The sequence below is a fragment of the Caenorhabditis briggsae genome (assembly GCF_000004555.2).
Source record: "Caenorhabditis briggsae complete genome, chrX, whole genome shotgun sequence".
Taxonomy (NCBI): domain Eukaryota; kingdom Metazoa; phylum Nematoda; class Chromadorea; order Rhabditida; family Rhabditidae; genus Caenorhabditis; species Caenorhabditis briggsae.
Window position 1 is genome coordinate 8,361,218 of NC_013491.2, and position 9,066 is coordinate 8,370,283.

The 9,066-nt window shown below is 38.3% G+C and overlaps 2 protein-coding genes across 2 annotated transcripts in view; one reads left to right on the forward strand and one right to left on the reverse strand.

Annotated features, from left to right (window-relative positions):
* Nucleotides 1-816, reverse strand: part of CBG14177 — a gene marked incomplete at both ends in the record, with an annotated part of 3,729 nt that extends 2,913 nt beyond the window's left edge. Inside the window, 2 exons of the mRNA XM_002644303.2 lie at nt 292-453; nt 499-816. Coding sequence (XP_002644349.2) covers nt 292-453; nt 499-816 — 480 coding nt within the window. The remainder of the gene's footprint in view (nt 1-291; nt 454-498) is intronic.
* Nucleotides 817-6,379: 5,563 nt separating this feature from the next.
* CBG14179 lies at nt 6,380-7,671 on the forward strand (the record flags this gene model as incomplete). The annotated part of the gene is made up of 7 exons (XM_002644304.1): nt 6,380-6,465; nt 6,700-6,759; nt 6,806-6,956; nt 7,001-7,140; nt 7,189-7,305; nt 7,349-7,465; nt 7,512-7,671. 7 exons carry the CDS (start codon nt 6,380-6,382, stop codon nt 7,669-7,671), a joined length of 831 nt encoding a protein of 276 aa, XP_002644350.1.
* Between the last annotated feature and the right edge of the window lie 1,395 nt (nt 7,672-9,066).

Genomic DNA, 9,066 nt, shown 5'->3' on the forward strand with positions numbered 1-9,066 from the left:
AAAGTGGCTAACTAGTAAAATGTTGCTGATATCCTGATAAACATTTTACTAGTAAACCACTTTTTGATATCTTTTAAAAGAAATGAGATATATAGGCTCAAAGTGGACGATCCGGGTGTCGTTCTATTAGAGGTTTTACGGTATCTCGGTTTCCTTGCAAGATATCAAAAATTTGTAAATTGATAAAATGTTTATGATATCATGATAAACAATTTATCAGTTGACAGATTTTCAATAGCTCTCACAAGAATCGAGACAAATTGGCTCAAAGTTAGGGGCTCCTAAACTTACCAGATCCTTGTATGGGTCCGAATTTTGGGGCGATGGAATGTCAAGAAATTCTCGATTCTCAATTTTCGAATTAAAATTTTTAGGAACGGGTGTATTATTTTGTTGAGCCAAAATATCAAAGAAGCTTGGCTGGACAAATTCCAGATTTTCAGGAGCCGGGTCCTAAAAATATGTTGTAAAAATTTGAGAAAAATATTCAAACCTCACCTTATACAGATCCAGTTTTTGTTCAGAAATCCCAAATTTCAAAAAATTCTCCTTTTTCGAAACTTCCTGCTCCTTCCAGGTCTCGGCTTCCAGCTCCGGACTCGGCGATGGCTCTACAGAAGCTTCAGAAGAAGTAATATTTGAAGATGACGTTGAAGAAAAATCCGGATTCCAATTGGAATTGTATTTGAGCATGCCCAGAAGTTGATTTACTATCTCATCATTTGAATTTTGTGGAATTTCCGGAAATCCAGGAATCGACAAATCCACGTCATTTGAGGATGTGCTCAAGTAGTCATGATCTTTGAGTTCTGGCATGTTCTGGAGAGTTGAAAATGTCTGAAATTCTCATTTTTAGAATATTCTATCTCAAGTATTAGGTTGTTCGGAAAGTCCTTTCCATTTTTGATCTGTTGTTTTCAAACTTTGTTTTTTGAACGGGGTAAAAGCGAGGAAGCTGCCGTTTTATCAGCATGCTAGTGAGGTCTAATAGTGTCTGCACCCCAACGGAGACCATTCCCCCCTTTTCGTGTAATGAGATATGCTCACCGTTTTCGGCTCTATTAATTTCCATTTTTGGACTATCATTTTAATTGTATTTATATCTGATCTTAAACTAGCTGAATTCGATCGCCAACTATTAGGTTGGCGGGAAAGTCTTTGTCACTCTGTTTGTTTAATCACTGTTCTCGTATATGGAGGCTGTGTATGATATCGACTCTAGTGAATAACAAGGTGATAAGAACCTTCCATATAAACAAGTCCCCATCTCCTTCCCTGCTCCTCATCTGTAATTGAAACGATATGTTTGTTCCCACTGCTATTCACATCAGACATGTTTTGATTTACCTCTTCCTATCTCACACCACGATGAAGGATTCGGAAACTTTCTTGAAGAATGTGTACAACACACATGTCCCTCACTACAATACTATTCGCAATTGGTTCCATCGTTTCGAAAAAGATGACTTCTCGCTCGATGAAAAGGATCGCTCTGGGAGACCCCGTGAGTTGGATTTGGACAAGCTGAAGCACGCATTGCAATCGGATCCATTTCAATCTAGCCGTGAACTAGCTGTCACATTCGGAGTTCACCATAGCACAGTCCTTGAAGGTTTGAAGTCTCTTGGAATGAGAAAACTTTTTGGTCGATTCATACCTCATCACCTGACTCAAGCCAACCTTGACCGCCGAGTCGACGATTCGATTACTCTTCTCACTCTCCACGCGGGCGATCGATGGCTGGACCGGCTAATAACCGGAGATGAGAAGTGGGTCTTCTACGATAATCACCACAGGAAATCCCAGTGGGTTGGAGAAGGAGAGAGCCCACAGGATGTCCCCAAACCCGACCTTCATCCGAAAAAAGTTATGCTCTCTGTGTGGTGGGGAGTGGACGGCCCCATCTACTGGGAACTTCTGCCCGAGGGCAAAACAATAACTGGAGACCTCTACACTACTCAACTACGAAACCTCAAGAAAGCAGTCGACCGTTCGGCCCTGAAAGACAAGAAAGTGTACTATCAACATGATAACGCTCGCCCACATGTTTCGAAACAAGTGAAGCAGGAGCTGATGGGATATGGATGGAATGTTCTCCCTCACCCCCCGTATTCTCCTGATCTTGCTCCTTCCGACTATTGGTTATTTGGCGATATGACACGTGCCTTCGAAGGAAGAAGCTTCAATTCCCGTGGAGCGGTCGAAGCGGCACTCAAACAATACTTTCCTCACGCCCGGCTGGATTCTACCGCAATGGAATCCATAAATTGAGGGAACGTTGGAGACATGTTGTTGATAATGATGGACAATATAATTAATTATTCGGTTATTTTTTCTTTGAGAAATAAACTATTGAAAAAGTGACAAAGACTTTCCCGCCAACCTAATATTATCCCGTTTTTGATGGGTTAGACATGATTTTCGCAAGCGGCGCAGTTGAAAGTATCTGAATCCAATTTCATAGATTGTTTTTTCTAAAATCAAAACACAATTGGACAACAGCGGAATTCCTTCACCCCAGTTTGGCACAATCATGCACTGTCTCCTCATTTGAGCTGGGTGCCAACTATTAAAGAATGCCAAGAACTATGAAATTATAAAATCAGTTGACATCTTCTTGGCGAAAAACTGCGCCAATCTTTAGTCGTTTTTGTTTGATACCAACATCAGGAGATTCAAGATTGAGTGATGTTCATCAAAACAACCTCTTGTGTATCCATTACTAAATATTTCGAAGTGAAAGGCAAAAAAATCCCTTGGCATTCTACTGAACTAATTGAGAGGTCATTGATCTAATAAAAAATGACAGATACCAAACTAAGAGAAGAGAATGGAATCCCGATTTTTTGGTCAGTGTGCATACGCAAAAGGTGAAATTCGATTTAATTGAATTCACAGTAAAAAATGTTGAACACATGCCTTCATTTTGTTTTTGCTTCATCCATATCTTTTTTTATTATCAATTATCAGTTTTTGACCCCAAATCGTCTGAACCTCATCAATTTTTTAAAATCACCTAATAAATTAGAACACATACAAATCTTCGCCAAAGGCAGGACATCCTTTTTTTAACTTGCTCAGAAATACCAACCGGTATGAACGGTGAAATTTTTTCGTCTTTTTCAACTGGTGAATTTTTCTCTCGGTGGAAAGAGATAACCATTTTTGATGAATAGACATTTTCGTTGTATTTCATTGGCATAACGACGACTCGCAAATAGTTCTCCAATTTTGAAAAAAAATCTTTTCTCATTTAATCCGCACACATTTTTTCTCCATATGCTCACTTTTTCGTGTTCACAAAAAGAACAAAATTCACAATTGCGATAGCGTGTGTATGTCATTTTGATATGTGTGTTATAACTCTCATCGGTTTTCATTATTCATTTCGTTTCAGAATTGTATCCTATCTACACATAGGAGAGCCTAATTTTTGTCTTTCCTCGAAGCACTAATTAAAATTGTCAATAATTTTGAATTGGTCGTAAGGGCGTTAAGATGAAAGTTTCAATTTTTGATTGACAGTTTTCCGATATTAGTTGTACCAAAATTCCATGAAGTTATTCTTATAATAAATAAATCAAGGAGTGTGATGTTGTCTCATAATCCTCCAATTGCGTCTCTCTTGATTCTCTGAATCAGAATAAAAAGGAATATTTTTCTCATTTGTTTTTTTATAGGTTGGTAATTCTTTGTGCGGTTGTGTCTGTGCTTTCCGATGGTGAATGAGGAGAACCGTTGCCAACTCCATGGTAACAGAAGAAGACAATAGAAGGGGTATATCTTTAGGGTTTTGACTGGAAAGGGTGGCAAATGCGCTGAAAGTGTGATTCGGGTAAGTAGAAACTGTGAGGAGTTGTTGGTGGCTAGGAGTGAGGAGTTGTTGGTGGCTAGGAGTCCATGGGATCTAACCCGAGCCGTGTCTTTTTGTTTGGTTGAAGCGAGAGCTATCAAGTTCAGGTAGGCGCTGTATCGTCGGCATCATGGGAGCTGAGCCGATTTCATCTGTTGTTCTCTGTATTAGCGCGGTGGGAGAGAGACAAGTAATAGAGAGCCAGAGACTGTGTGGCAATAGAGTGCACACTTGTGAAAATCATGTATAACCCATCAAAAACGGGATTATTCTTGGAAAGATTGTAATGTTTTTTCCAACTCCCTCGATATGTGTTGTACCGTTAATTTGTAATATGACATCCCAATGTCTCCTCCATTTGCCATTCCCACATTTGTGGATTGCCAGGAGGCATGAAGTGATTACCAAGGTGTACAGTCCCAGATACATAAAACTCAGTCTGTATGATTTTTAGGGTCGATTGAGTGACTCATGCCCCATTCTCACTTCTTTCTCCCTTCTTCGTTAACCTATTGAATAACAATCGATATACTGCAGAAATCTTCTCTCTCCACTCTCATCATTCTTATACACTCCGAGGGTCATCAACACCCTCCGCCTGCCGCCAAGTCTGCTGGCTCACCACAACACCTTCTTGCCTCTCTTCCGAATGTTCAGTCTGTTTTTTGCTCTGTCATTCCTATACTGTCCGTGGGTCTTTTACACGCATCGCCTTCCACCAAGTCTCGCGGCTCATCGCAATTCCTTCTCCGTAGTTCACTTCTCTCGTAAACCGAGACGACGCACGCATATTCGCTCTCTATATTCTTCCTTCCGTTGTGACAAGAAGCATTATTCCAGAGAAGATCTCTTCAAAAAACTTATTAGGTACGTAATAGACTATTTTGAGACCGGAAATAGCATAGTCAAAATTGAAAATTTGGCGTTTTTAATAGTTTAATTCGTCCAGAACTCGAAAAGATAAAAGGTCAAAATTTTGAGCAAAAACTTCACTTTTTGGTTCAGAAAAATGATGGTTGCAGTTGCAGCGGGTTTCGAAACAGAAACTACTGTAACATACCATACCTCTAATTTACAGAAAATGGGCAAGAACATCAAAGATAGTAGAAAAGGGAGTGGGTGAACTCGAAGGATTGTCTCTATCACATACAGCACGTATAGCCAGAATGAGAGATGAAACTTTTTAAACATTAAAATGTTTCTTTGAACTTTCAAATTCTGAAAGTTGAGCTTTGCAATCGGTGTATTTCAAACTCTGAATCCATGGACTGTCGAGCTGATCTTCATAGCCAATGTTTCTTTTCTCTGATAGTATGCACAATTCTTCGTGACCTGGACTAACTTTAGAATACGTTTATCTATCGGTCCGTTAGCGAGTGGGTGAGTCGGCAGCAGATGACGAAACACCGTTCTTACTAGAACCCTTCCTAAAGGGTACTTCGATTGACCAGGAAAAATGTTGCGCGGTCAGAGACACACGGATGCCCAGAAAAGACGACGCCTTCACTCTCGCTCTATATTGTGTTCCTATTAGCTAAGTGTGAATAACTAGAAGATAAAATTTTAGGGTGAGCCATAAGATGGAGGATTCTCATCGTCTAGAATAACGCTTTTATTTCCTTATCTAATCTTTTATCGCTCTTAAATGTCTATTACTGGGTTGCGCCCTAAAATAACTATCAATCCATATACCTCGCTCTCCTTCATTTTTGTTTCCTCTACTTCTGGGGACTTCTTCGCGACAACCTCACGAGTCGCTTCTCTCAAATTATTCTCCCCGCTTCGTTCTGGTACACACAGAAAATTTTCCTCTACTCCTATGCTCTCCCAAAAACAACCCCGCTGTCGTGTTGAACGGTTTTCTCTGTCCCTCCTCATGTACATCACAATTTTTCTTATCTCTCCGTAAAAGTACAACTGGGCCGTTGCATCGCGTCCCACATTTGTGCGATTCCTATTTTATTTTTCTCCTTATTGATTGATCATTCATATTTTGAATACGAAAATCATAGTTGTAATTGAGAACCCTAGCAATTGAGAAGATTAGTTTAAGGCTTTATTAGCGCATTCTGGTTCTGGGCCATTTTCATTTAGCGGGTGGTCCCAGAATAATCTGAAATACGTTAATCGGTCCGTTCACGAGTCGGTAAGGATCAGGCAGACAATAATATATTTTGTAGACGGACAAGGGTCATGCACATTTGAGAGAAGAAGAAAGGGTCCTTGGTCGTTGCCATATTACTGTAGGCCAGTGTTCCATTATTATGGCTGTTCGAGAAAAAACGGTGGAGAGCGGATATCTCGTTTCTCACAGACATAAAAAGAATTACCGTATTTTTGAGCCATTTCAAACTTTATTCTCCTATTGTATAAATTTCCAAAAAGAACAAATAGCTAATAAAATATGTAGTGTGTCCTTGTTTAGAAAAATTCAAATTTTACCTTTATTTCTTACTTGATAGACAATTAATAATTGTCATTTTCTCATTTTTTTTTTCAGATTCTTCAGTGTCCAAAACTACAAAAATGAGCGGAAAGGAAAACAGAATCCAATGTGCCTCTGGAGCAAAAAAGCCAGTGGAACCTACTGAGAAGGATCCGATTAAAGATGGGTAAGTAGTAAAACAGAATAATTAAATTGACTTAAAATTTTCAATGAGCGGTGCCACAGCGTTGTCGGTTGGCTCTATTTGATAGTTTGAAAAGAGATTGGTGTTCATTTGGAGAGATACAGTACCATTTTTGAGACTTTTCGAGTTACAAATTAATTTAAGTAGTTCTAACAGTTTCTTGTTCCAAAAAATAAGAAAATTCGTTTTCTCGCTTTTCACTTTATAAGTTTTCAGATTCCTTAAAATGCCGGTTGTCGAGAAAAAGGAAATCAAGATGAAGCCAATGACAGCAGCGTGAGTTCTAGAGCTGCATAGAACTAATCTAACTGGAAATTTACAGCAAGCTGAAGAGAGGAATCGGTTTTATAAATGAGGATAGAAAGGATGAGGTTGACAGGGACATTCTAACTGTCAGTACAAACCGGTATCCTCATCAAAACTATGAAAACGTCGAAGTATTGAACACATACCGCGGCTTAAATCGTGAAACGGTCAGTTTTCTTATTGAGACTCTCAGCCTCTTTTTTTGTTTCAGGCTTTGGACCTTTTACGGGACAACGATTCAAAAGAAGCTATTAAGAATCGTCACAAATATCGTATTTCAAAAAACAAAAAACCAGAGGCACAATCAGCTCGGAAAGAAACAAGATGCAAAGAGCAAACTGCCAGCACAAAGTAAGTGGCCTTTCAAATTATGATCTTATATAAAATCCTTTGATTTAGAAATCATGGCGCCCAAAGCCAAGGAAAATGCTCAACGCAGAAAAAGCGAAACGTTGATAAATCAGATTCAGTGAACTCCGAGGAAGCAATTTCAATGGAATCAAAAGCACGCGGAAGGTATTTTTTCAACAAAAAACTCTGAATCATTTTTGAGTTTCAGAAAAAAGACAACCAGCTCGCTCGTCAATGCACCACACCAGCTTGTCAAGGCTAAGCTTGTCCAGGCCGAGGTCGTCCAGGCACCACGCGGAAGAGGAAGGAAGAAACCGCTCGATTCGTGAGTTGGTCAATCAACGACTTTTCCAAAAAGTTCCATGTTTCAGAGAGCAGACTTTGGTGAAGACTGGGAATATGACGTTGAGAAGGAAAAGGCGTCAAAACTACAATCAATCCACATCGTCGTCGGAACCACCAAAAAAGAAGGGGAAAATAGAGGAAGATCCGGACTACGAATTCGATGAAGAGGAAGATGATGACTACTAAAAAAATATTTTGTAGCCAAAAAATTCTGTATCCTTCTTCTACAACTCTTCTTACCAACTCTTTTTCCATTATTTTTGTTATTGTGCAAAACAAACAGTTTTCCGATGAGCGTTGGAAAATCGACTCAAAGTTTTTGTTCATCTTGTTCCTCTATATATCTTCTCACAAATTTCGATTCATCTCATCTTATCGAAGTTCCTTTATGCTTTTTGTTCGTCAAATGTTGCTCTCGATTTTTTATATTTTTTCAAAAATTATATTTTACTATAGCCTTACTCTTGTGTTTTCCTGTTCCTTTTTCTAAACATCTCCCTGAAGTCCAAACTCCAACACATGTGAAATCTATATCTCTCTGCCGTTTCTTTCTATTTATAGATGTTCCTGTATTTCTCATTTTTATCTATACAAATGAATTAATCATATCGGTCCAATCAAGTGATATCAAATGGAGTAACATTTTTTCTTTATTCTTTGTTTTCGCAATTGAGAAGATTAGTTTAATGAGAAGTTTAGTTTTTTTTTTTGAGAGAGAGAGAGAGAGAGAGAGAGAGTATTGCGAAGAGTATAACATCCCAATATCTCATCCAAATTTATTCTCGAAATGACACACTAGCCATAATAATATTATTGTTTTAAACTTTGCTTGTCCTGCCTTTTCACAAAACTCGTATGTGATAAATTCGAAAAATCGGTTTTTGAACCCTAAAATCGAGATTTTGGCTTCCAACTTTTTTGTGAATAAGCCAATTCACACAAATTCTTTTGTAAAATGTTAGCCATGATCATAATATTGTTTTAAATTTTGCTTGTCCTGCCTTTTCACAAAACTCGTATGTTATAAATTCGAAAAATCGGTTTTTGAGCCCTCAAATCGAGATTTTGGCTTCCAACCTTTTTTCTGAATGAGCCAATTCACACAAATTCTTTTGTAAAATGTTAGCCATGATCATAATATTGTTTTAAATTTTGCTTGTCCTGCCTTTTCACAAAACTCGTATGTTATAAATTCGAAAAATCGGTTTTTGAGCCCTCAAATCGAGATTTTGGCTTCCAACCTTTTTTCTGAATGAGCCAATTCACACAAATTCTTTTGTAAAATATAAGCCATAATAATATCATTGTTTTAAACTTTGCTTGTCCTGCCTTTTCACAAAACTCGTATGTGATAAATTCGAAAAATCGGTTTTTGAGCCCTAAAATCGAGATTTTGGCTTCCAACTTTTTTCTGAATGAGCCAATTCACACAAATTCTTTTGTAAAATATTAGCCATAATAATATCATTGTTTTAAACTTTGCTTGTTCTGCCTTTTCACAAAACTCGTATGTGATAAATTCGAAAAATCGGTTTTCGAGCCCTAAAATCGAGATTTTGGCTTCCAACTTTTTTCTGAATG